General features: G+C 49.1%; 1 protein-coding gene across 1 annotated transcript; it reads right to left on the minus strand.

Annotated features, from left to right (window-relative positions):
• Nucleotides 1–8,711: 8,711 nt before the first annotated feature.
• On the minus strand, nt 8,712–27,479 carry CCM2L (CCM2 like scaffold protein). The gene is made up of 10 exons (XM_049869778.1): nt 27,407–27,479; nt 22,861–23,028; nt 20,848–20,931; nt 20,570–20,753; nt 19,222–19,676; nt 15,239–15,374; nt 13,414–13,477; nt 12,290–12,419; nt 11,598–11,736; nt 8,712–10,730 (listed from the first exon to the last, which is right to left on the minus strand). The coding sequence occupies exons 1-10, from the start codon at nt 27,434–27,436 to the stop codon at nt 10,417–10,419; spliced, it is 1,704 nt and encodes a 567-aa protein (XP_049725735.1). The 5' UTR covers nt 27,437–27,479; the 3' UTR covers nt 8,712–10,416.
• Between the last annotated feature and the right edge of the window lie 185 nt (nt 27,480–27,664).

A 27,664-nucleotide genomic window follows, 5' to 3' on the forward strand; every position in this document is an offset into this window, starting at 1 on the left:
TATCTCCTATTCTCAATTATTTCATATAAATGGGATCATATGATATTTGTCCTTTTGTGTCTGACTTCACTCAGAATGCTGTTTCTAAGGTTCATTCATGTCCGAACATGTATTAGAACTTTATTTCTCTTTATGGCTGAATAATATTTCATTGTATGGACAGATCACATTTTGTTTATCCATTCATCTGTTGATGGACACTTAGGTCATTTCCACCTTTTGACTGTTGTGAATAATGCTGGAAAGAACACTAGCGTCTAAGTATCTGTTCGAGTCCCTGATTTCAAATCTTTGGGGTACATAACTTGGAGCGGAATTGCTGGGTTATATGGTAATTCTATGTTTAACTTTTTGAGGAACCGCCAAACTGTTTCCACAAGAAATGGATGAGGACACAAATTTCTCCACATCCTTGTCAGCACTTAATTGTTTTTGTTTTCCACATAACAGCCATCCTAGTGGGTGTGAAGGGATATCTCATTGTGGCTTTGATTTTCATTTCTTTAATAACTAATGATGCTGAGAACTTTCTAAGGTGCTCATTGGCCATGTGTATATCCTCTTTGGTGAAATGTCATGGATTGAATTGTGTCTGTCCAAAATGTGTGTCAACTTGGCTAGTCCATGATTCCCAGTATTGTGTGATTGTTCACCATTTTGTCATCTGGCGTGATTTTCCCATGTGTCGTAAATCCTACCTCTATGATGTTAATGAGGTGGGATTAGTGGCACTTATGCTAATGAAGCAGAATTCTATCTACAAGATTAGGTTGTGTCTTAAATCAATCTCTTTTGAGATATTAAAAAAAGAGAAGTGAGCAGAGAGACATGGGGACCTCACACCACCAAGAAGCACCAGGAGCATAGCATGCATCCTTTGGATTCAGGTCCCTGTCCTGAGAAGCTCCTCAACCAGGGGAAGATTGATGACAAGGACCTTCCTCCAGGGCCAACACAGAGAGAAAGCCTTCCCCTGGAGCTGGTGCCCTGAATTTGGACTTTTAGCCTCCTAGACTGTGAGAGAACAAATTTGTTAAAGCCATTCACTTGTGGTATTTCTGTTATAGCAGCATTAGATGACTAAGACAAATGTCTGTCCAAGTCCTTCCTCCATTTTTTGAGTTGTCTTTTTGTCATTGAATTATAGGTATTTTTTATATGCTCTGGATATTAAACCCTTCTCAGATATATGATTCTCAAATATTTTTGCCCATTCTGTAGGTTGTCTCCTCACTTTATTGATAAAGTCCTTTGACACACAGAAGTTTTTAATTTGATGAAGTCCAATTTATCTATTTTGTCTTTTGTTGCTTGTGCTTTGGTGTCATATATAAGAATCCATTGTTGAAAACTAGGTCCGGAAGCATTACCACTATGTTTTCTTCTAAGAGTTTTATGGTTTTAGTTCTTACGTTTAGGTTGACAACCTTCGTTCTTTGATTAACTCTATAGAGGGTCAGCAAAAATGAGGAAAACCCTCAATGAGATGGATTGACGCAGAGCCTCAACAATGGGTTCAAACATATCAAAGATCATGGAGATGGCCCAGGGCTAGGCAACATTTCCTTCTGTTTTACACAATGTCCTCATGAGACAGAGCAGATGCCACAGCAACTAATAACATGTGCTTTTGTGTCAGGGTCTGGGAGCACAAAAATGGATGCATTTTGGCCCTCAAGTAACTTCTAATCCAATCAGGGAGACACACAAAGCAATAATTTAGATACAGAGTGGAAAATGCTGCGGTAGAGACAGAGACTCATGATATTGCAGGCATGAGGTCCAGTATGGGTGCATCAAGGAGGACTTCTTGAAGAAGGTGATATCTGAGTTGAGGGTTAAAGAATACTAGATGAAGAGCAGGGTAAAGGGAATTCCAGGCAGAAGGCCTTGACAAAGACCTCGATGGGGAAACGGCCAGGCCTGTTGGAGGAACCACAAAGTTTCATGCTGTTGGTACGTGAAGCCCAGGGCGAGGACAGCAGAAGAGGCTGGAGAAGGTAGCAGCACCAATGAAGGAGCTGGGCTTTATCAAGTGGGTGACGGGAGAGACTGGCCTATGGGTATCTTCAAAGCTTACCTACCCCAGGTCCCATCCTAGAGGCAGTAGACTTCCTGCGCAGGGCGGGATGGGGCCGGGAGGGGAGGGGGGTGCCCATGAAGTTGTTTTTCTGTCCCCAGCTGCGTGGCCACCTCCAGCTGACAGGTCCCCCTAGGGGGGATGGGAGACAGTTCGGTTTCACAACCCTTCCCCCTTCCCCAAGCGTCCCCGGAGGCCAAGAAAAGAGGAAGCGCTTTGCGGACTTCCTCCTCGATCGGTGGCGCCAGAGCAGAGGCGAGTCCTCGCGGAGGGGCGGGGCCGGGCCTGCCTGACCGCTTCCAGGGACAGAAAAGGGCCCCGCCCCGGCCCCGCCCCCGGCCACGCCCAGGCAGGGGCTCCCAGGCCCGGGAACTAGAAGGTAGGATTAGAGCCCCAACTCTTTCGTTTTGCTGTGTGTCCCTGAACAAGTCCTTTCCCTTTCAGAGTCTCGTTGTATCTTGAATGAGAAGGCACATCCTTAGCAAAACTGAGGTATGTGCATGCATTAACACGGACAGATCCCCGAGATACAGATGCCGAATAGTACAGAGTATCCTTTTTTTAAAAAATTACTGAAATACATAGAGAAAGATCTGGAAGCTACACAGCCAACAAAAAAAGAGTAGCTGTCACTGAAGAGTAAAGCAACACTGGAGTCAAGGAGAAAGAAGGCTTTTTCTATATTTGGCTTAAAAAAAAAAACTAGAATATATTAATTTTTACTTGTGTAATTAAAAAAAAAACAAAAAGAGGGGATTGGTGTAAATGGTTACCAAGGGTCCTTTTTTCTGAATCTTTTATGAAAATTTCCAAAATACAGCAAAATTGAAAGAATTTTACAGTGAACACCCCTAGACTCACCACCTACATTCTACCATTAACATTTTATTTGTTTTATCCCTTACATGTTGGGCGCAGTGGTTAAGAGCTTGACTGCTAACCATAAGGTCGCCAGTTCGAATCCACCAGGCACTCCTTGGAAACCTTATGGGGCAGTCTTCTGTCCAATAGGATCCCTATGAGTCAGAATCAACTCGACAGCAAGGGGTTTGGTTTGTTTTTTCCATTCATCAATTCTTCTTATTTTTATGCATTTCGAAGTAAATTACCTCAGCGTGCATATCATTGGCTAGAGTTCAATATTTGTTTACAGTATTTTTCTTTTAATGTAAAATTTACATATAACAAAGTGCACGAGTGTTCTTTTGCTGAGATTTTACAAATGTTCTGCATCTTAATGAGGTTTGTGTGTACACATAGGTGTATATACATCTGTCTTGTCCTACAGGGTATTTTAATTGTCAACATTCTGTGAGTCAGCACTCAGTCCAGGGTCAGGATTATAGTAGGTCTTGATAAATGTTAATTTAAGATATGAATGAGTCAAAGAATGAATGTGCACATACCTTGCCCCCCTGAGGGCAGGATCATGTCTTTCTGTCTTGCATTCCCACAGAATTAGTATAAATGCCTAACAGGAAACGTTGGTGGCGTACCGGTTAAGAGCCATGGCTGCTAACCAAAAGGTTGGCAGTTCAAATCCACCAGGCACTCCTTGGGAATCTTATGAGGCAGTTCTATTCTGTTCTTTAGGGTCACTATGAATTGGAATCTCTCATGAGGATGCAGTCAAGACATCAGCTGGTCTACAGTCGTCTGAAGGATTGACTGGGGATGGAGGATCCATTTCCAAGATGACCCATTCACATGGCTGTTGGCAGGAGGCCTCAGTTTCTCACCATATGAACCTCTCTATAGGGCTCTCCCAGAGCAAGTTATCCAAGAGAGCCAGGTGAAATATCCCACTGGCTATACAGGTCAGCTTTATTCCATGTTAGTCTATACAAGGGCACAAATACCAGGAAGCAAGACCAATTGGGAGCCATCTGGGTGAAGGTGGTCACTATGAACACGCACTCAAATTTTCCTAGCTCATGCTCTGTGATAGGCACTGTGCTGGGCTTCAGTGAGTCTAAGAATGAGTCAGTATCAGCCCCTCCCCTCACAAGATCTGTGTGTGGTGTGTGTGTGTGTTTTGGGGGTAGGGGTGGGGAGGGGTCAGACAGATGTAGAAACAGTGTCTACAGAGTGATAAAACCATAACAGTTTTTGTTTTTTTTAATTGCTGTGCTGTAGTTAATGAGGGCAGTAGTTATTCAGTGGTAGAATTCTCGCCTTGCATGCAGGAGACTCTGGTTTGATTCCTGGTCGATACACCTCAAGCACAGCCACCACCCGTCTTTGAGTGGAGGCTTGCATGTTGCTACGATGCTGAATAGGTTTCAGCAGAGCTTCCAGGCTAGGATAGACTAGGAAGAAAGGCCTGGGGATCTACTTCTGAAAGCCAGTCAATGAAAAGCCTATGGATTTCAACAGCCTGACTCCTAACCAATCAGGGGATGATGCAGGACTGGGCAGTGTTTCATTCCGTTGAGTGCATGGGATCACCATGAGTCAGGGGCCAACTGGACAGCAACTAACGACAACAGTTTACATTCACAACATGAAATTTAAGATACACCATGAAAAGAAAATCTCCTTCTCTCTTTATTCTACAGCCACACAGTTCCCCAGCCCAGAGGCAACAACTGTAACCTATTTTGTGTATCCTTCTTGAGCTATTCCATGTGTATACACATCTCCCGCCTTTTTAAACAAAAAGGCAGCATTATCCAAAGTGCATTATTCTGCACCTTGCTTCTTCTTTTTTTTACAGTTTGTCTTGGCAATAATTCCCTGTCAGTACATAGAGAGCTACCTTGTTCTTATTTATGGCTGCGTAGTATTCTATTGTCTTCAGGAACCACAATTTTTTTAACCAGTTCCCTATCAATGGACACTTGGGTTTTTCTAATCTGTTGTTATTACGGACAAAGCTGCAGTGTTTTCCCTTGCACATCCATCGTTTCCACTTATGTAAGTATAAATGTAGGAGAAATTTCTGGCAGTGAAATTGCTACGTCAAAGGGTCTGTGCATGTAAAGTGTTTGGTAGATACTGCTAAACAGAGCTCGTACCAGCTTCGCCTCTCACCCACTATGTGTGAAAGTGCCAGTTTCCTCGCACCTACACCCACAAAATAAATATTGAACTTTCTGAACTTTGCCTATCCAGTAATTGAAAAATGGTTTCTTGGGGTAGTATTCATTTGCATTTCTCTTCATATGACTAAGGCTGAACATCTTGTCATATGTTTCAGGGTCACTTGTAATTTTATTTGTCCATTTTTCTTTTGGCCTGTGGGTTTTTATTATTCATTTGTAGATTTTCTTTACACATCAAAGACACTATTTTGTCCGCATGATAAGCTTCAGAAACTTTTTTTTTTTTTTAAAAAAAACAGGTTGTGTTTAAACAGAAATGAGAAGTTTCTGCAGATCGCCCCATTTTCTGCACATCACTGCTGAACTGCCCGAGGGCTGAAGGAGCAGTTATGCATGGAGAACTCTAGAAGGTAAAGCCAGGACCTGGGGGCGAAGGCAAGAGGCAGCTGTTAGCTCTTGCACAGACTGAACTGCCAAAGATGGGAGGGGCTGCCCCAGTAAGCAGTGAGCTCCCATCACAGGAAATGGGTAAGGCAGGCTGGCCTGGCTTTAAGCCCCTTTGCCCCTCATCTAAAATGTCTGAGGGTGGAGAATGAGTCAGAAGTGGAAGGACCCACAAATAGGGCCGTCAATTCCTCATCATTTAGGCCTGATTGGGTGGTTACCGCATCTGGAGGCTCCAAGTAACATTGTTTAGTAGTAATGCAAAGTCCCTGAATGAAAACTCCCTGAGGCCAGAGTTCAAGTGCTCAATAAAGAGCTGTGGAATGAATGAAAGACAGACAGAAAGTAAGGAGAAAGAAATAAATTCAGAAAGAACCCAAAGAATTTGAAAAGCTACTCTTTCCTTGTCCCCTCCCTCCCATCTTGAACCTACATCCTCCTCTTCATTATTCTTGCCCTATCTGAGTCAGGTCATGGCATTCCTCACCTGGGCACTGTCCCAGCCTCCTGCCTCATTCCACCTACTTTCTAGCTCGATTATGTTTTCCATCAGAGCCTCTTCCCCAACAATCAGACTCACTTCCAGACAATGCAGCCTATTAGGTCACTCCCAATTGCCCCTTGGGGAAGGTCCAGACTTCCTAGCCTGGACTTCAGGGGTCTTTTCACCAATTTACGCACTTCTCCAGCTTCCTCTCCTACAAGCCCTGCCCACCCACCTTGTCTCCCACCAAGTCACACATGCCATGTTCCTCTAGCAAGAATACTGGTCACGTCTATTGAGCACTTACTATATGTACTTTTGCATGGATTATCTTGTTTAAGCCTCAAAACAATCTATGAGATCTACAAAGGCGATGTTATTATTATCCCCATTTTATAGATGAAGAAACCAAGACCCAGAGACATTTAGGAGCTTACCCAACTAGCAGATGGCAGAGTTGGGATTCCAGTCTGATTCCAGGGCTGGCGCACTGAATCACTGCCCTGTCCTACCTGGTCACCAGTCTTGGAATGTGTTCTGCTCCTTCAAGCCCCCCTGCCTTTGCTCATGCTGGGTCCCTCCCTGGAGGGCTCTCGTCTGTATTACGCACCCGCTGAAATCTTGCTCGTCCTTCAAGGTTTCACTCATAAGTCACCTTGTCAGCAAAGCCTTTTCCGGGTTCCCCAGGAAGAGCTGGTTTCTCACTCTTTGAGTTTACAGTTGAGAGCCTGGTGCTGTGATTGTCTGGGGGCATCTTCCCCACCAGACTGTGAGCCCCCTCAGTGGGCAGGAACTGTGCTGTATCTCACAATGCCTGGTACAGACTGGGGGTTCTCAAAATGTTTGGTGACTGAGTGACAGTGGACCCAGAGACGACAATCCACACGCAGTTGTGAAGAAGTGCCAGAAGTTTCCATCTGGAAGCTGCAGAGCCCCAAATGGGAAAGGACTCTGTGTAGGGTGCAGCTAGAGACAATTTCACTAGCTTCACCACTCATCCTTGGGCCAGCAGTATCCCCAGGGGATCCAGCTGGTGGGGAAGTTCCATCCTTGCACCACCCCTAGAGGTCCCCAGGAACCAGCTGTCCTACCCCAAGGGGATTTTCCCCTCTTATGTTGCCAAGAATTGAACCATGATGGGAAGTGACCCTCGCAGGGTCTCTGGTGCTGCAGGAGGAAGTATGGCCAGTGTTCCTATGCTCAGTGTCTGGGCCACTTCAGCCAGGGCCCTTTGGACCTTGGAAGCCAAGGGATTACGTGGCTTTGGTAAGAGGGTAGTTCTGGGGTGGGTGGGGACTTCCTTGGGGTGTGAAGGAAGTTGCCTCATCCCCGGGGCTGTGGGGTAAGAACTGTCCCAGCACGTCTCAGCAATCCTGTTACTGTGCCCTGACTGAGGACTGTGGTGAACTTCTGAGCTTGGTCTTTTTGCAAGGCCTACCAGGTCTCTTAGAGGCACCCTGATGTCTTTGGCCCTGCCCCTAGTCAATCAATCAACTACTCCCTCTGTGGCTGTCTTGTTCAAGAATTTACTAAGGCTCCCCATAGGCTCAAGTTCAAATGACTAGGCTTGCCAACACTGCCCAAAAACTGGCAGAGGGGATAGCAGAATGGGTTGGGTTGTAGTATGGGCCCTGGGGCTAGCCAGAAATGGGTCCCAGTTCCAGCTTACTGTGTGACTATAGTCACTCACTTCATCTCCTTGAACCCCAGTTTGACAACATGAACATTAAGGATTTGTTCACTGAAAGGCACCATACGCAGTGGTTCTCAAAGGGTGGTCCCTGGATCATTGGCATCACTTGAGTACTTGTTAGCAATGCAAATTATTGGCCCCATCCCTGCTCTACTGAGTCAGAAACTCTGAGGGTGGGGTCCAGCAATCTGTATTTTAACAAGTCCTCTGGGAGATTCTGATGCATGCTAGAGTTTAAGAACCACTGCTACAGACAAAGATGGCCAACATACTGGGAGAAAGTATGTGGAATATCAATATCCAACAAGGAATTAATATCTAAAATTTATGAACTACTCCTGCAAATCAACAAGAAAAAGACAGGAAACCCAAAAGAAAATGGGCAAAAGATATAAACCGGCAACGCACAGGAGCGGAAGCCCAAATGCTTGATGAGTATAGGAGGAGGTTGTGCATCAGGATTAACAGAGAAATGCCAGGAAAAACGATGAGATGCCGCCTTACACCCAAACTAGTCCCCCAAAATGACCGTCAGATAATGTAAAAGCTAACGTGGGGAGACACGATCCTTCACATGCTGCTGATGGAGCCATTCTGAGGTTTACAACGTGTATGCTCTGTGATCTTGGGTATAGAGCCCAAAGAAATTTTCACATAGGTCACAAAGGTACAAAGGTACGAAGATGTTCACATAGGTACAAAGATGTTCATCACAGGGTTGTTGTTTGTGATAAGAAGGAGCTGGAAGCAACCTAGGTGTCCATCTCTGGGGGAATAGATGAATAAAATATGTCGCATACTCAGCTTGGAATATTTTGCAGCAGTTGGATGCAACAAAGTAGGTGTCCCCACAGCAACATGGATAGAACTTTTTTTTTTTTTAACATGGATAGATCTTAAAAACATATGTTATGGAGTGAAAAAAAGAAAAGATTTGAACGAGATTCTTAAACACAATGCCATTTATCTAGTGTAAAAACATACACAAAGCACTATATATTTTATGTCTAGGGATATATCAACACACAAGGGTGGGTGCCCATGGTGAGGGGAAAGGGTGTGGGGATGCGGCGATTAACAACAAAACATCGGAAGGGTCTTGCATGGACCAGTGGTGATGGGATGATCATGTCCCACAAAATGAGTATGAATCATGGAACTCTCTGGGCCTGAAGTCCTAGTAATAATAATATGACTTTTAAATTAGTGGCAATAGTACCTATATCACGGTAAGTGCCATGTGTCTGGCCACGGAAGGCTCACTTCAGCTCTTCTGTGTGAGGCCTGGTGGTGCAGTGGTTAAAGCACTTGGCTGCTAACCAAAAGGCTGGTGGTTCAAACCCACCAGCCAACCCGTGGGAGAAAGTTGCAGCAGTTTGCTTCCGTAAAACATCATAGTCTTGGAAACCCTATGAGGCAGTTCTACTGTGTCCTACAGGGTCACTATGAGTCAGAATTTACTAGATGATCTGTCGGCAGTGGGCTGGGTGTGAGCTTCTGGTCTCCTCTCAGGCCTCATTCCTTTTAGCCTCTAAGCCTTTACTCAGGCTGAGTGCTGTCCTTTTCCTGATTTCTCTACCTCTCCAACCCCACCTTGAGACTGATTGCCCCAAGCCCCTGCTGTCTATGCGGCCTTGGGTTTTTCCCATTTGGGGCTTGAGCACAGAGCCGGGCTGTAATAGTGCTGCAAGGGGGTGAGTTCTGCTCCCTCTCCCCAAACTCTGAGCTCCCTGAGGGTCTTCTTCACCTCACCCCCACCTCAGTTCCCCTCCCACTGCACACAGGCAAGACAGGTAAACTCAGTCAGAAAGTGTCAGATATGGAAGAAAACACCATTTACTGAGCACCTATGAGTCAGAGTCGACTCGACGGCAATAGGTTTAGTTTTTTTATCATGTGGTAGACCCTACACTGAGGTCTTGACCGTCACTAATCCCCACAAACACTGTGGGAGGTAGGCCGGGCTGACCTCATTGGACAGATGAGGAAGTAAGAAGCAGAGAGGCTGGGACACTAGGACACGTAGCCACATAGGCACCCTAGGTCTGTCTGGCTTCACATCCCAGACACTCAAAGGTTGCAGCAACTTGTCTCAGGGTCTGAAGTGGAACCCGAATCACCCACCTCTAATTCGAATCTCAGTGGAAGAAAACCTCTGATCTACGCTGTTGATGTAACTCCTGCCACTAAGGGATGGAGACCCTGCCATTTAGAGCCTTAAAAAATCCTTATACTATTTAGCACAGTCCTTTTGAGGGATATCTAAGGGGAATCAGCAGATTCCGTCAAATCCTTCCCCTCTTTTGAACCTCAGTTGCCCAATTTGCAAAATAGGACGAACGGAGGTCTCCGGAGTCTGAGAAATCTTTTCTCAGTCTGCCCTCAGGTGAAGCCCCCTTCTCACCCCTCCCTTGGCCTCCAGAAAGCTAGGTCTCACGTGGACTTAGCAGGACCCCAGTTCAACCTCGGGCTAGCAGAGGGGCCGGCTGAGCCCCGGCTTCGCACGCCCCCCGGAGGACACTCTCGGTACTGCACGGACCGGAGCCCGAGGGCGTGGAAGGCGATGGACTGAGGGGCGGAGATATGGCGAGGGGACCCTGAAGGTAGGGTCCCAGGGTAAGAGCCAGTGAGGCTCAGAGGTCAGAGTCCACGCCCTCCGCTGGGGTGGCAGCTAGAGGTAGTTGTCTTCAGCCGCATCTCCCCCGCCCTGGGGCTCCTCGTCTTCGCCCTCGTAGTCGTCGTCGTCGTCGGGGGCCAGCGCCTCGATGTCGTGTGTAATGTCAGCCAGCAGCCGGTGGAAGGCCTGCGCCTCGGGCCGCTGGGCCGCGCCGTCGTAGCTGCGCACGGCTGACGCCGACGTGGAGCTCATGCTGCGCTTGATACGGCCGAAGCTGTCGGTGAGGATACCCCCCTCGCGGATGCCCACGCCCTCCAGGAAGCCCTCGAAGTAGCCGATGTCCTGGTCGGGGATGAAGGGCCGCATCCCTGTGCAGTACGGGGCAGGGTGATCCCTCAGCATTCAGCCCCTTGCGCTCCCACAAAGGGATCACCCTCCCTGGAGATCTGAGTTCACATCTACGTTCTGCCACTCACTGGCTGTGTTACCTGCTGCAAGTTCCTGAACTTCTCTGAGCCAGAGAATAACGACATAATGCTGGGTGTACTGTAAATGCCTACGTTATATGTTAGCTGCTGCTGCTTGTTATTGTTGTCGTTATATTTCCATTCATTAGCTGTGTGACCTTCATCAAACGACTGCTCTGAGGCTCACTTTCTTCACCGTTAAAATTAAGATTATTACATCTGTTTCCCCAGCAGGGATGTGAATTAAATAACAAGGTACATGGCACACACTGAGTATCCCATTTTACTTCCATCCCTACTTACTAGCGATGTGACTTTGGCACCTCACTTCATTTCTCTGAGCTTCCGTTTCCTCATCTGTAAAATGGGGGCAAATCTACTATCTATCTACTTTCCAGAACTGTGAGCATTCAATGAGATGATGCTTGGCACGTGCTAACTGCCAAATACGTGTATTGTTAGCTCTCCTTACTAGGCGTGTGACCTTGGACAAGTACCTGAGCCTCTCTGAGCCTGTTTCCTCATGAGTAAGATGGGAAGAACCAATTCCTCTCCCAGCTTTGTTGTGAAGATGAAACGGCTCTAACAGTTCTTTGTTATTATTCTTACTATCTCTGTGACTGCAGTCAAGTCCCTTCCCCTCTCTGCACCTTGGTCTCCTCATCTGCCTGCTGGATCTCATGGCTGGGAGGAAAAGCTCCCAGCCTGGTGCCTAAGCAGGGCTGGTGGAGAGGGCCTCATGGAGCCCTGGGGAGGGCAGGGGCTCACCCAGGAGGAGGAACTTGCGCCGGTCCCCGTAGAGCTTCAGCAAGCCTGTACAGTAGTCCTGGATGGACAGCCCCAGCCGGTACTCCCGCAGCAGCAGGGCAAACTGCTGGATCTCGGGGGGCCCCAGCTTACTCCTCAACTGTGGGGGTACCATTCAAGGTTAATCCCAGCAGAACCCCCCCTTGACCCCTGCCCAAAGACCCAGAGCCCTAGTCTATAAGGACGATTCTGGCCCAGCCCTCCTCTGAAAACCCTTCTGTGGCCCACCAGGGATATCCAACCCCTTGGGTGCAAACTGCCTGAGTTCAAATCCTGGCCCGTTCATTGATCACCTCTGTGATCTTGGGTAGGTGACAACCTCCCTGACCCTCAGTTTCCTCATCTACAAAGTAAGGACAATGACAGAACCTCCGTCTTGGGGTTGTTTTAAGAATTAAAAAAGATGATTATGAAAGGTGCTTAGAACAGTGACGGGTATAGAGCAAGCACTCAGTTAATGCTAGCTGCCATTAGTTAAGGCCTTGAACCATAAGCTGGCCTGAGTTTACTTTCCTAGTCTCTTCTCTTGCCCTGACCTCTGAGGTCTTATGCTTCAGATATGCCCAGGACTATTCATGATTCCTGAAATGCCCATGTTTCTTCTAGCCTCTGAGCCTTTGTTCATGCTGTTTGCACTGCCTTCCCCAGCTCACCGTGACCATGTAGTCCTGCAACTGCTCAAGGCCAAGGCCACTGTGGTCGCTGCTGCTGCAGTGGGAGCCGTGGAAAGAGGGTGTAGATGTGCCACTGTAACATGCTTCAAAGGTGTCCTGGGAGCCATTGCTGTAGGGACAGACAGAATCAACTCAACAGCAACGGGGATTTTTGGGGGGAAGGGGTGCACAGCATTGGAAGCCAAATCTATTGTCACTGATACAGGAAAAGAGATACAGGGTATACCTCCTTGGCAGAGACTGCTGTTTGCCTACCCAGATCCCTTAGTAACAGAACTAGCGTGGTGACCAACTAGTCCTAGTTTGCTTGGGACTTTCCGGGTTTTAGCACTGAAACCCCTCGGTCCCAGGCCAACCAAGATAGTTAGCTACCCTAAACAGAACCCTGGACAATGTTCCCAACTGAAAGTTAACATACAATTATATTTCCTAGCGTTGCTTGCAGCTAGTTGTGGCCACATGACAAGAAGTTGTCCGGTGGAATTCCAGCAAAGCTCTTTACAGCAGCCCCTCATACTCCACCATGATGGCTGGAGCTATAACCACCTCTTGGTTCATGAGGTGACCTTGATGATGGAAGCATGTGTTGAGAGGGGTGGGGCAGGGAAAGAGAAGCCTGGGCCCCTGATGACCTTGAGGCCCTGAACAAACTACCTCCTTGTCTGTTTTATGTAAGAGAGAGGGGAATGAGGAAGCTCTATTCTTGTTTAAGCTCTTTTTTTTTTAGGGTTTCCTTTTTTTTTTTTTTTTATTAAATGGAGCCAAACCTAAAGTAAATCAAAAATATTTTTTGGCATCAGCTGTCATTTTGGTTTCTGTAGGCTGCTATGTCTGGATGGCTGGGAAAGAACTGGCCAATCCCAGTGGACCCATTTCTGTGACTGGTTGTCCCCTGGGCCTCTCTAAGGGGGTCTGGGACCTATAAGCTCACCGGAGCCTGGAGAGCTCAGTTTACCTGCTACAGTAAGTGCCCAGTATCTCAGCACAAACCAGGGCTGGGTCACTTCTTCCCACCCACATGAGGCCCAAGAGTGCCTTGAAGAGGGATACTGTTTGTGCAGGGCTGGAGAAAGAGTAGGGTCCCCGAGAAGTGTGGTACCCACAAAGAGCTGCAGCAGCTGAAGTCGGCATCATAGGCGTAAGTCCCGTCCGTGTGGCAGCTCTCACCTGGGGCCAGCAGACAGAGGGGCTGTCAGAGGCAGCCAAGCAGGGACCACCATCCCTGGCTCCCTGAGGCCCCAACCTCAGCCCTGCCCTGGACTCTAGTCCTGTCTCTGCCACCAACACACAGCTGACCTTGGGCATCTCTCCTCCCCTCTCCTGTTCCTCAACTTCCCCAGTGTTGGGACAATACCACCTTCTTTCCTACTGCCTGGGGGTCTGAGGGATAGCAGACAAGGAACAGTTGAGGGAGTTTTGTAAATTTTGTGTGTTTGAGGCAAGACAAAAACAAACTTTGTGAAGGAGAAGGAACTCAAAATCTGGAGAGGAAAGAAGGGCTATTTGCAGAGAACTTGCTCCCTTCCTGGCTCTGTTATCTCATTTAATCCAGTTCTTAGCCTCCCTCATCAGTCTCTGCTCGGTCAGCTTTCTCGAGGACACTCCCCCGACTTCCCAGGCAAGGCCAGTTCTTCATTACATGTTCTCAAAGCACATACTGATTTGCATGATTTTTTAATTAACGTCGACCTACCTCAGAGGATGCGAGCTGTGTGAGGATAGGGGCCCTGTCTGCATTTGCTCACCATTATATCCTGGTGATTAGCATTGGATCTGACACATCGGAGGGCTCAGTAAATATTTGTTGAATGAATGAATTTGTTGAAATATGTCTTGAATCACCTCACTTACAAACCCATCATCCCTGTGAGAATCAATTAACTACCCCAGTTTCCCAACAAGCACAGCTTCCACAAGAGGGCCTGCCTCCAGAAGGAAGCAGCCAACCCTGTTGCTGGAGCTATGCAAACAGAGACCACATGGGGGTGCTGTGGCAGAGAGAATTCACCAAACAGCCTTGAAGGCCGCAGGGGAAGTAAAGTGGCAGATAGAGAAGCTTTGGAATCAGACAGACCTGGGTTTGTATCCCGGTTCTGCCACTTCGCAGCTGTGTGACCTTGGGCAAGTTTATTGGCTACTTTGAACCTTAATGTCCTCATCTGTAAAACTGGAATCAGAAGGCCTCAGAGGGTTCTTTCATCCATTTGAAAAATACTTCTTGAACATCTGTGATGTACCCAGTCCCGTGGTAGGCACAGGGCATACAGTGGTCACCAGAACAGATGAGGTTGCTATCAGGATTAAATAACACTGGGCACATTGGTACTGTGCTTGGCACATAGTTGGTGCTCAATAAATGCCTCTAGTAGTCTCATTCTCCTTCCAGCCCTTGATTGCACTCAAGGACCATTTGGAAATCCTGGTTTTAACCAGAGGCTGAGTGGGGCTGATGGCTCGGTAAGCAGACAGTGTGTGTGCTTAGGTTTTTGCAAAGCAAGGACACTACGAACAAAAGGAAGACAGGAAAGTTCAGCTCTGAGGGACTCATTCTGAATTTGGCAATGTGAACATCTATAAAAAAGCTAGAATTGAGGCACTGCAGTGAAGTCCCTGGGTGCTGCAAATGGTTAATGTACTTGGCTACCAACCAAAGATTAGAGGTTCAAATTTACCCAGAGGTGCCTCAGAAGAAAGACCTGGCAATCTGCTTCCCAAAAACCAGCCATTAAAAACCCTCTGGAGCACAGTTCTACTCTGACACACGTGGAGTCACCATGAGTCACGGTCAGCTTGACAGCAGCTGGTTCCAGTAGTTGCAGTAGCGATCAGTACCCCTAAAGACCTCCAAGGGCCCCCAGTTCTGGGGTATCCCTCCTCCCTCCTCTTGGGATGTTTCATGGGAAGGGAGGCTGGGGTCCTGGTACTCACTGCGGCTGCAGAGCCATGGCCGTTCGGGTGTTGACATGTAGTGGTAGCCAGCTCGGTCCACACACTCAATGCTCTGATCCCCATAGATTATCTGGAGCACCTGACAGATGAGGGCACAGGATTCCTCAGCAGCGTCCTGGCCCAGAGAGGGAGGAGACAGAACTCAGGCCCTTGCCAATGACCAGGAAGGCCTCTGCTCCCAAAAACATAGTGTGAGGAGTCTCACAGAGGCGCACACACCCCACGGAGCCCTTTACGTCAACTCTAAGGACATTTCTTATCAAAATTATATGGCAGCTCTCTGAATCTTGGGCCCCTTTATAGAACCCAGTGACAATCCTGGCTCCTTTGCCTGGAAAAATGCACCCCAAATTTCTGGGTGATTCGTGGACTATCCTGAAGTTTACCTAAAGTAAACCCTAATTTAATTCAATTTACAGGTCCAGAAGCTGAGGTCCAGAGAGTAGAAGTGATTAGCCAGGACTAGAACCCAGGCCTCTTGACCCAGTAAGAGGAGGTATTAAATGTATCAGAATTTTAGGTTTACTGTAATTAATGATACTGGTTGTCATAGCTTCCAGGCACCCAGAGCAAAAATGGAAGCAAGATGAATACATAACCTCGGTCTCTGTAGAAGGAAGGAGTGTAAGTTCCTGGGTGAAACTTTGTGATTTCAGATTTGGAGAGGAATCTACCTCTTAGTCAGAATGGACTCAGTGGCAACAGGTTTGAGTTTTTTGGTTTTACCTCTTAAGAGGGAGTCCTGGTGGCGCAGTGGTTAAAGTGATCAACTGCTAACCGAAGGGGCAGCGGTTTGAAACTACCAGCGGCTCTGTGGGATAAAGATGTGGCAGTCTGCTTCCATAGGAAAGCCCTGTGGGGTTGCTATGAGTTGGAATTGACTCCACGGCAGTGTGTTTGGCTTTTTGGGTTTTACCTCTTAAGTTTTTAAGCAAGAGACAGAGAAAGGCAATAACTGCTGAAGAGAGCGTCTTCATGAAGCCATTTCCTATTTTGAGTCTCTAAAAAAACCCAGGGTGTAAATTGAAATGTAATTCAATAAAGGCATTTTGGGATGTTGGGGGTTTACTAGTGATTAAAACAGGATTGATTCTTACAATAACCCTATAAAATAGACAGGGTGGGGGGATCCCTATTTCATACTTAAGTTTCAGAGCGATTAAGGAACTTGCCCAGGCTCACACAGTAGGTCAAGGCACTAGCTGATATTGGCACCCAGGTTTTTTGACTCTAACTCCTGTACTCTCCTTGGGACCACAGTGCCTCAGACAGGAGGCCAGAGGCTCAGACACTGCCAGAAGGCAGCTCTTCATTTATTCCACAAACTCTGACTTAGTCCTATTGTGTGCCGGGTACTGGGGCTTGGGGTTTCCGAGGTGAATGGGATAAATTCTGTGCCCTAAAGCCCTCACACTACTCCCTCTGTCTGGAACTCACTTTCCTGACTTTTCACCTGCTGACTCCTTCCTCTCCTGCACATTTCAGCTTAAACATCACCACCTCACTTTCCCTACAGTAATGGTCTCCTCACTTAGTCTCTATCACTGCCACCTGCTTGTTTTCTTTGTTCCTTATCCCAAGATATAATTATATAATATTCATTCATTCACCCATTCATGCAACAGATATTTATTGAGCACCTATCGTGTGCCGGGCACTGTCATAGGTCCTGGCGGCCCTGCTGTGAACCACCCAGAATGCACAGATCTCTTGCATCCCAGCAGGAGGCCAGTGTGGCTGGAGTGGAGTGAATAAAGGTGGGGGTAGAAAGAAATGGGGGTCAGAGAGGAAATGGAGGTGGTGGCTGGGGCATGTAAGGCCTTGTAAGGAAGGCTATGGACATTAGTTTTTCTCTGAGTGAAACAGGAGTCATTGGAAGATTTGAAGCAGCGATGCAATGTAGCATGTGTTAACAGGACTGCTCAGACTGTGCAGGTGAGCAGACTGCAGGCAAGGGCTGAGCGAGCCAGTGAGAAGGTGATGAGGAGGTGACTGCATGATCCAGGTGAGAGAAGAGAGGGGAGGACCTGGGTAGGGACAGTGGAGGATTGGCAGGGAGAAGTGGATGGGTTTGGATTATATTTTAAAAGCAGAGCCAACAAGATTTGTTGACAGAGTGGTTGTAGGGTGTGAGAAAGAGAAAGGAGCCAAGGATGGTGATTCCAAGATTTTGGTCTCAGCCATGGAAGGCCAGAGCTGCCGTGAATTGAGACGAGGAGACTGAGGGAGGAGCGGATTTGAGAGGGAGAACGGGAGCTCAGCTTTGGATGTGTTGGGTTTGAGATGGTCATTAGGCCTGAGGAGATGCTGAGTGAAGATATGGCAAGGGAGAAAAAATTTGGAGTTCTTACTGTTTTTAAAGCTGTAAGATTGAGATCACCTAGAGTGTAGATGAAGGAGAGAAAAGGAATAATGACTAAGCTAGGGCACTCCAACCTTAAGAGGCTGGGGAATAGGGAAGGAACCAGCTCCTGAGAAGGTACAGCCACAGAGTAGGAGGAAAACCAGCAGAAGGTGGAGAGCTGGAAGCCAAGTAAGAAAACATTTCAAGGAGTCAGCTAGCTACAATGTACACATGTAATCCACTGTCTTTGAGTTGATTCCAACTCATAACAACCATATAGGACAGAATAGAACTGCCCCCATTAGGTTTCCGAGGCTGTAAATCTTTACCAAAGCAGACTGCCACATCTTTCTCCCCCGGAGCAGCTGATGAGTTTGAACTACCCACCTTTCGGTTAGCAGCCAGGCCCTTAACCACACTGCACCACCAGGGCTACTGATGTACCCATTACTTGGTTATTACCCATTTCTCCCTCTAGACAGCACTGTTATGGATCGAACTGTGTCCCTCAAAAATATGTGTTGTAAATCTTAGCCCTTATGCTTGTGGTGGGAGCCATATCAGTGTAGGGTGTGTCTTCAGCCTTTGAGATATAAAATGAGCAGATTAGGTGCAGAGAAGCAAGGAGAGATGGGGGAAGATGTCAGGCTCCATGAAGATCACCAAAGAACTGAGGAGCAGAAGCTGAAAAGATACGAAGACCTTCCCTTAGAATTAGCACCCTGAATTTGGACTTCTAGTTGCCTAAACTATGAGAAAATAAATTTCTGTTCGTTAAAGCCACTCACTTGTGGTATTTCTGCTATAGCAGCACTGGATAACTAAGACAGGCACCATGTCTGTTTGGTTCAACACAGAGAGAGTCAGTGGCCCTGGGTCAGAGGAGAAGTTTAGAAGGCTCAGGGCTTGCAGGTATGCCTGCTTAGGGAGACAGCCAAATATGTCTTATTCACCTCTGTATCCCCAGCACCCAACCTAATGCCTGGCACATAGCTGGCACTCAACAAATAATGTCAAATGAACAAATGCAAGGATGACTGTGGATGATGGAGGAGGTAGAGAAGGCAAGAATGGCAGTAAGACTTCTGCCTTGGATGGCTGCCAGAGTTACCAAGAGGAACTTCCTGGGTGACCTTGTAGAAGTTACTTAACCTTTGGGTCTCTGTTTCCTTCTCTGTAGAGAGGGGATACTTGTGTTTTAATATCAGCCTCTGCAGATTGCTGGGATAATCATAGGAGTCAACACTGGTTTGGTGTCTGGCATGGGTTGGCACTTGATTCATGGTGGTGATTAGTGTCTTATGGTTGTTACTGTGGCGGCTCCAACATTGACGACGCTGGAGAAGGAGCAGGGCTGGAGGAGAGGGTTAAATTGTTTTGACCAAATTGAGTTTTGGTGCAGTGGAACAGCCAGGGGGAGATAGGTGTCCAGGGCTGGAGTTTAGAAGATTTTTGGTGTCATGTGCACGCAGATAGTGCCTGAATCCTGGGTGGTGCCAAATGAGGGAGAAGAAAAGAGGCTGGAGCACACCCCAGGGACCTCGCCAATGTGGTGGCAGCGCCTCCCTGGTGAGCGCGAGAGGCAGGGTGCAGGTACACGGGGCGCCCTCGGGCTCACCCTGTTGGCCACAGCCAGGATGACAAGGTTGCAGTAGGCGTCAGGGCTGGGGTCCTGCGGGTCGAGCGGGTTGAGACCCGGGTGGCGCCGCTCCCAGCTGCCGCTGCCACCGCCACCCGCCTGCCTCCGCTCCCAGCTGCCGCCGGGCTTGCCCGCACCGCCGCCGCCGCCGCCGCCGTGCCGCCGCTCCCAGCTGCCGCTGAACGTCTGCCGTCGCTCCCAGCTGCCCGACGCCCGCGCCCCAGCGCGCTGACGCTCCAGGCTGCCGCCGCCCCCGGCCCGGGCCTCGCCACCCGCGCCCCACGCCATCCTCCAATCCAGGCTGCAGATGGTGTGGCGCCGCTCCGTGGTGCCCACCCGCCGCCTCTCGGGCGCCGCGCCCAGCGGGCCCAGGTCCCTCCCCGCGCCACCGGGGCTGGCGTCCACGCCGGCGGGTACCGGGTCCACGCCCAGACCTAGGAGAGGCCGGGTGACCGTCAGCAGTGGGAGGTCGGGTCTAGGAGCCCCCTCCGGCTGCCGGCGGTGGCACCTGACCCCGCCGCCCTGGGGCCCCGCCGCACCAGGCCGGGTGCCCCGCCTCAGGCCCGCCCCAGCCTTGGTCCTTACTTTCAGGCCCCACCCTCGCCCCCAGGCTCCACCTCCGGCCTCAGGCTACACCCCCGACCTGAAGCCCTACACCCTGGGCCTCAGAATGGTGAGTCCACGCCGCCCTCCTCCGAGGGCCTTAATCTAGGCCCGCCCCTGGCTTTACCCCCAGGCCTCAGAGTAGAGTGACCAGAGCGCCTTTCTCGCTCTCCTTGTTCTACCCACCCCAGACCCACCCTCGCCTCAGACTCTACCGTCTGGCCTGGGGGGTGCTGGTCAGGACGTCCCCTTTTTCCAAACCCTTAGTCTCAGGCCCTGTCTCTGGTTTCAGGGCCTCCTCCTTGGATTCCAGCTTCCCCACCCTCTTCAACCCCGCCTCCAGTTTTGTGTGGTCAGATGTCTCCCTGCTACGGCCCGAGTACGTCCCCGCCCCTAGGTCAGGCTCCGCCACTGTCCAGGTTCTGTCCGAACCGCGGTGCTGTGTGGCCGCCTCTTTCACCCTTAATTTTGGACCCTGAAGTGGCCTCAGAATTCCAGCTTGTCCACCCTTCCCAGGCTCCACCACCTGGGCTTAGGATGGTGGGCCACCCTTCGACGTCAACCTCGGGTTCCGACTACTTGCACATGGCCCCTGCTGGCCGCTAGTCTCAGGGTAGTATGGTCAGGCCTTTCCAGAATCCCGCTCACCCAACCTCAGGCCCCGCTCCTGGCCCAGGTCCCAGACGCGTTGGGCCCTGCCCCGGCCAGGCCCCGCCCGCTGTACCGGTCTTAAGCACAAGCAGGTGCAGCGCGTCGTCCTGCAGGTAGGAGGCGGCGGCGATCTCGTGCGTGGGGATACGCAGGATAAGCTCCTCATTGTCGCGCCAGGTGAGCAGCAGGCAGCGAGCCGATAGGCTCAGAATGCTGTCCTGCTCCGCCGTAGTCTTCAGCGGCAGCTCCTTCAGCTGCTGTGGGGGTGGGTTGGATCACGTGAGCTCCCGGGTGCTGGTGGGAGAGAGAGAAGGGGAAGAGGCCTGCCCTCCCCACTCCCCAGGTCCTCACCCTGGCCGTGTCCAGCAGCTGCAGGAGCTCATCGCGGCTGGAAGGGTTCAGTGAGGAGGTCACCCAGGTGAGGTGGCCCAGGAACTGCATGGGAAATGGGGCGAGGAGGACAGAGAGGTCACCCTCTGGCTTCCTCAAGGACACAGCGTGGGTAGACTGAGATAGGAATGTCCGACTTAAGAATAATTACCGATGATAACTTTTATCGAGCCCATCGAGCCCTTTCTAGAAGCCAAGCACAGCTCTGAGCATTTTACATCATTCGTTCACCCTCATTTTAAGGATGAGAAAACCAGGCACAGAGAAACTTAGAATAAGATTATACAGCTAGAAAGGGTATACCTGGACTTCCGGGTCAGTCACCCACACCCTAGGGCCCACACTCTGAACTGCTGGGTTATAGTGCCTTAAAACCAATTGTTGATGAGTCAATTCCAATTCAGGGTGACCCCATGTGTGTCAGAGTAGAACTGTGTTCCACAGGGTTTTCAATAGCTGACTTTTTGGAAGTAGGTGGCCAGGGCTTTCTTCTGGGGTGTCTGTGGGTGGACAGCCAAGCACACTAACCATTTGTACCACCTAACCAAAACCAAACCCACCGCCAAAGAGTGGATTACCTATAGGACAAAGTAGAACTACCCATGGGATTTCAAGGCTGTAAATCTTTACAGAACCGTGGCGTGGTTGGTGGGTTCAAACCACCGACCTGCTGACTTTTCGCTTAGTAGCCGAGCTCTTTAATCACTGCGCCACTAGGGCTCCTGTTGCACCGCCTGGGAACTCCTATATTGCCTTTAAAAACCCGTTGCTGTGGAGTCAATTCTGACTCATAGTGCAGAGCAGAACTGTCTCGTAGGGTTTCCAAGGAACAAATGGTGGATTCGAACTGCCGACCTTTTGGTTAGCAGCCGAGCTCTTAGCCACTGTGGCACCAGGGCTCCTATGTTGCCTTAGGACATAATTATTTAGTCTTCGCACCTATGAGTTCTATAAGGAAGCAAAAGTCACAATAACAGCATGAAAGAATGGACCGCGTTTGAATTTCCACTTGGCGTCAGTGGCTCCCTCTCCATCCCCAACACCAGTGTCAACTGACTGTGCAAATCACTTGCCCTCTTTATGATCTTGTTGCAGAAGTCAAACGGAAATGGAAGAATGTATCAAATTGGGATATAATTTTGTCAGAAAAATTATGCCCAAAAAATTATTATTTAGAGTTAACTGATCATTGCAGTTATAGCTTAAATATTATTTGATATAAGAATTACTTTTTTTTATTAGTGTTATTCTTCAGGGGGAAATTCTACCCAGCAGAGCTCTTCTCTTTTATTCTCTATGAAATTTCAGTCCCCAGTTTTTAAGTGGATTCATTTTGGATTAGTTTTCCCACCGACCACATAGGATGGCCAGATAAAACACAGGATGCCTACCCAGCTTTGAATTTCAGATAAACAAAAAATACTCTTTTAATATTTTTAGTCCCAGCAATATTTGGGACGTACTAAAAAAATTCATTGCTTATCTGAAATTCAAATTTAACTGGATGGCCTGTTACTTGCTAAATGTGGTGACCCTACCCCTATGCCAGACTTCCTTGTCTAAATAAGGATCCCCCACTGTTCCTTGATGGTGTTCACAAAACAGAAGTAATGCTTTTGAGTTATCAAAGTCCTTTGTGGCTGGCTGAACTGGCTTTCTTTCACCTGGACACTGTCCTAGTAACAACATCACTGCAGTCAAAATCTCCCGGGAAGGTAGGATTTTTCAGTGCCCACAACACTTCCCATTCGCTCTCCCTTGGAGGGTGGTCTTAAAGTGTTGAAATGGGAACACTGAGGCTCAGCATGTGGCAGTCACTTCCTGGAGAGGCATAGCATAAGGCGGAGGCAAGACTGACCCGAACCAGGCCTCTTTCTATGAGCCATAGGCCACAGCTTTCCCTGGTCGGGGGTTGGTGAGCAGGGGAGATGAGGTTTCCCCTCCCCCGAGATTGTTCCCCCATCCCACACGCACCTTGACCTCTTTCTCCAGGTAGTCACACAGCAGAATCTGTGGGTCAATGAGATAGTCGGGGGGATATAGGGGCATTGAGTGCAGTGGCCGGCGGCTGACACTGCTCCGGCACGCTGCCCGGCGCGCGGCCTTGGGGAACACTAGCCTGCGGATGGGGGCCACAAAGCCCTGGAAAAAAACAGAGGAATCAGTAGTCATAACAGCAACTAACTCTTAACGAGCACTTCCTATGTCAGCATTTTATTTATATTACCTAATTCTCACAAAAACTCTGCCCAAGAGGTACCGCTGTGATCTCTATTTTACAGATAGGGAAACTAAGTCTCCGAAAGACAACCAGCTGGTAAGGCCACCAGCTAGTAATGGTGGAACCAGGAATCCACCTGGGTAGTCTGGCTCCAAAACCTCCTTTCTGAACATCCAAGTGAGGGTGTAACCCCTGCCCTGGTTTAAGGGATGGGCCTGGACTAGGGCAGGTACCAAAATGTATTAGGATTACATGTGGCTGGATGACAGATGCATAGGTATTTGTTAGGCTATTCTCTCTCCTTTCCTGAAAGCTAATTTAAGTATAATCCAAGGGACACCTGAATAAAAATTACCTGGTGCTAGATTAAAGGTGCAGCTTCCAGGCTCACAGCCCAGACCAACAGAATGTAAACCTCGAAGGCCCAGGAAAGTCTGAGCACTCCTCTAGAGCAGCAGTTCTCCAGGCGTGGTCCCTGCATGTGGTATGGTGAAATCCACGTGAAACTGTTCTTTATAGAGTGGTAAGTAAGCACAAGTAAGCCTGTGCTTACCTTGCTTCTTGGAAAACCTGCCCCTGGGTCCTCCGGTCAGCAGCAGCATCACTGGGGGACTTGAAACACAAATTCTCCAGCACCTTGTTGTTGGGTGCTGTAGAGTCGTTCCAACTCATAGCAACCCTGTGGGGCAGAGTAGAACTGCCCCATAGGATTCTCTGGGCTTGTAGTCTTTATGGAGGATCCCTGATGGCGTATAGTTTAAAGCACTGGGCTGCGAACTGGAAAGTTGGCAGTTCAAACCCACCGGCCGCTGTAAGGGAGAAAGATGTCGCAAACCCACCGGCCGCTGTAAGCAATAAAGATTACAGCTTTGGAAACCGTATGGGGGCAGTTCTACTCTGTCCTATTGGGTTGTTATGAGTTGGAATCGACTCGATGGCAATGGGTTTGTTGTATTGGAGCCCTGGTGGTGCTGTGGTTAAGGTGATCGACTGCCAACCTGAAGTTTGGTGGTTCAAAACCACCATTGGCTTGGCAGCAGAAAGACGTGGCAGTCTGCTTCCGTAGAGATTTGGAAACCCTGTTAGGGTGGCTATGAGTTGGAATTGACTTGACGGCAGTGGGTTTTTTGGAGCCCTGGTGACACAGTTGTTAAGAGCTCGGCTGCTAACCAAAAGATCAGCAGTTCAAACCCACCAGCTGCTCCTTGAAAACCCTGTGGGGCAGTTCTGCTCTGTCCTGTAGGGTCGCTATGAGTCGGCATCGACTCGATGGTAATGGGTTAACGTGTAATCCTTATGGCAGCAGATCGTCAGGTCTTTTCTCCTGTGCAGCTGCTGAGTGGGTTTGAACTACCTTAGCCCTGACAAACTGAACCAGGAATTCTGCTTGCAGAGCCCAGCAATCAGGCTTCAACATGCCCTCCTGGTGATTCTGGTGCCCACTCAAGTGTGACAGCTACACTTCAGAGCAGGTACTACCAGCCCTGACTGTACTTTAGAGCTACCCGGAGAGCTTATAAAGCTTTGGGTGCCCAGGCTACACGCTGGGCTGACTGAATCAGAACCTCTGGGTCTGGGGCCTGGGCCTCAGGATTTTTAAAGTCTCCTCAGGTGAGTTCGACAGGCAGCTCAGGTGAAAACCATCAGGTAATATATGTTGTGAGTGTGATTAGCCAGCTTCTGCTACAAGACTAGTGTGAACAAGAGAATCTCCTGTCCTCAGGAAGCACACCTTCTTGGGCAGGTAAATAGACCATAAACTAGCCCACAAATGTGTGTATTCAGTCACTCATTATTCGTTCAGTAAACACTCACTGATACTTGTGAGCCAGGCCCTGTGCTGGGTGCTGGGGATGTGGAGATCTGGACTCCAGGGCTTAGGGTGAGGGCACTGGTGCACTGAGATAAAAGACCAAAACTAGTTAGTCTCAAACTTTACTGTGCTCACGAGTTCTGATTCAGCAGGTCTGGACGGGGCCTGAGACTGCATTTCTAACAAGCTTCCGGCTGATGCTGCTAAGCACACTTTGGGTAGGTACCTAGAATCTCAAAGTGTGGCCCACGACCAGTAGTGTCACCTGGGAACTTGTTAGAAAAGCAAATTCTTAGGCTGATCCCAGACCTACTGGATCAGAAACTCTGGGATGGGGCCCAAAAATCTATGGTTTAACAAGCCCTGCAGGTGATTCTGGTGCTCGCTGAGCTCACGTTTTAGAACCATGTTATGGAGCCTGGGTGGGGTATGTGGAAGCTCTGAGAAATAGAGACAGACTCCCTGGAAAGGGACATTCCATGCAGAGGGCCCAGCACGTGCCAAATCCTGGGGACTGAGGTGAAACAATTAGAACAGAAGTAAAGAGAAGGTTGACACAGTGTGAAGACTGTAACCAACGCCACTGATCATTAAGTCTAGAAACTGTGGAATAGGAGTGGGTTTTTCTGTTTTTTTTTTTTTTTCTTTTAATTGTGATTTAGGTGAAAGTTTACAGAGCTAATCAGTTTCTCATTAAACAGTTAATACACAAATGTTTTTTGTGGGACTGGGTTTTGTTGTGTATATTTCCACCAAAAAAAAAAAAAAGGCAGGAAAAACAACAAAAAAAGACAATACACGGTAAAAAAAAAAAAAATCCTGGGGCCTTCAAAGGTGGAAAAGAGTCCTTGGGTAGTGCAAACAGTTACTGTGCTCAGATGCTAACCAAAAAGTTGGTAGTTCAAACCCACCCAGAGTCACGTTGGAAGAAGGGCCTGGTGATCTACCCTTGAAAAATCATCCCTTGAAAACCCTACGGAGCAGAGTCTACTCTGTGACACATGGGGTCGTCACGAGTTGGAATTGACTCAACAGCAACCGGTTTGGTTTTTTTCGGTTTTCAAAGGCCAGATGCAGATGAGTCTAGAGAAGCCTTGCGCTGTCTGTTATAGCTGGTCGATGAGACGGACAAGTCATGGAGGCCTTGAATGCCAACTACGGGGCTGCAATTTTATCCTGAGCTATATAAGTGTATGTGTACGTGTGGGGAGAGGGGGAAATGTTTTGTCTATGACCCGACCATCCAGCCCTGCCCGCCTCTCCAGCCTCATCTTACCCCCCACTCCCCTCACTCCTGCCAGCTACATGGGACTCTTTCAGTCCTTCCTCCTTGCTCTGTTCTTTCCCAACAGGGGCTTTTGCACATGCTGCTCCCCTAGCTGAAACACTCTCCCCTATCCCCTTTCCTTCCACCCTTCAAATCTCAGCTCAAACTGACTGGTCGAGGGCTGAGTCCCTAATATTCTGTCTCCCCGTACTGGGTATGGAAACAGTTTTGCTATTCTGCATTCATTGCTTTAAAAAAAAAATTAATAGTTGCCCCCCCCCACACACACACACACTAAATTGTGAGCTCCAAGGGAGGGATAAGGGACCTTGTCTGACTTTGCTCACCACTGCATCATCACCAGCCCTGGGCATCATGCCTGGCACATAGTAGGTGCTCAAGAAATACCTATGGAAGGAATGAACCAAGAGAGAACATGCGGGTATGTCTTGGCTCCCTTCTTAGCTCTTCATGATTCACTTGGGAGCCCTTAGAACAGCCCTGCCCAGCTTCCCTGGGGTAGGAGGGCCCTGTGGGGATGGGGGTGGGAATCAAAATCTGACAGTCCCTTGAACCCCAAAGACAACGAGGTGAGATCCCACCCTGGGCCAGACATGACCCTGGAGACCCAGACCAAAAGCCTTCTTAGAGCCAGGAAAGGGTGAGGATGAGGGGGGTGACCCCCAGGCTGAGGCCCTAGGAATGGAATGGGGTGCTTGTGCAAAGATGGAGAGAGGACGTGGGTACATTGAAACACAGCAGGGGAGCAGGTTGGGGACTCAAGCCTGGATGGGCAGCCTCAGAGCACAGAATTGCCCTGGTAGGGGTCCTTCTGTCTGGGGAGGATGGGGCAGGGGAATGGGTCTGCTGGGTGGCTGTCCATTGGTCTTTCTGAGAAGCTGCAGGAGGGAACTACCAGGCATGCCAGAGAAGCAGTTTTGGAATATCTCCCAAACCAAGCCTTCTGGCCGAGTTTCCCGTGAAGGTCCCTGGCTATCTGTCCATCTGCCCATGCTAGGGATGGCAGAGGCCACTGAGAGCAGGGAAACAGGCTCGGACTTTGGAGCCTACATGTCTGGCTGCCAGAGGCTGGGGAGGAAGGTCCTTCCAAGTGAAAAGAAAGGCCCCACTTATGCCATTCGCCCCCTCCCCCAGGCTCCTCACCTGTCTCCCTTTGGGGAGGGTTCTCTACCCTACATCCCTCCCAACTCCCACCTACCTTCTTCCCTTTCTTGACTTCATATTCCATGGCGAAGAGTCCCCTCTACTCCTGCCACCCTCCTGACCATCCGTCTCCCCCCTCAAACGGTTCCTTTGTTCTTTTTCCTGCCTGGTCGGAAACTCCACCAGGCCTGCTGGCCTGGAGTTCCTGCCCCTCCCGTCTGATAGCCAGCAGAGGCCTGGGGGGAGGTGGTAATGGAGGACACAGCCTAGGACTCTACAGCTGAAGAGTGGAAGCCTAGGCAGAGCAGCTGAT

This window comes from Elephas maximus, chromosome 25 (genome assembly GCF_024166365.1).
Source record: "Elephas maximus indicus isolate mEleMax1 chromosome 25, mEleMax1 primary haplotype, whole genome shotgun sequence".
Classification (NCBI taxonomy): domain Eukaryota; kingdom Metazoa; phylum Chordata; class Mammalia; order Proboscidea; family Elephantidae; genus Elephas; species Elephas maximus.

Excerpts from the sequence above, each read along its gene's own strand:
- CCM2L (XM_049869778.1), bottom strand. The coding sequence starts at position 27,436 with ATGGAATATGAAGTCAAGAAAGGGAAGAAG. Across the intron at positions 19,677-20,569 it reads CCTGCTTGTGCTTAAGACCG|GTCTGGGCGTGGACCCGGTA; the intron begins GTACAGCGGGCG and ends GGCCTCTCCTAG. Across the intron at positions 10,731-11,597 it reads GCGCAAGTTCCTCCTCCTGG|GGATGCGGCCCTTCATCCCC; the intron begins GTGAGCCCCTGC and ends CGTACTGCACAG.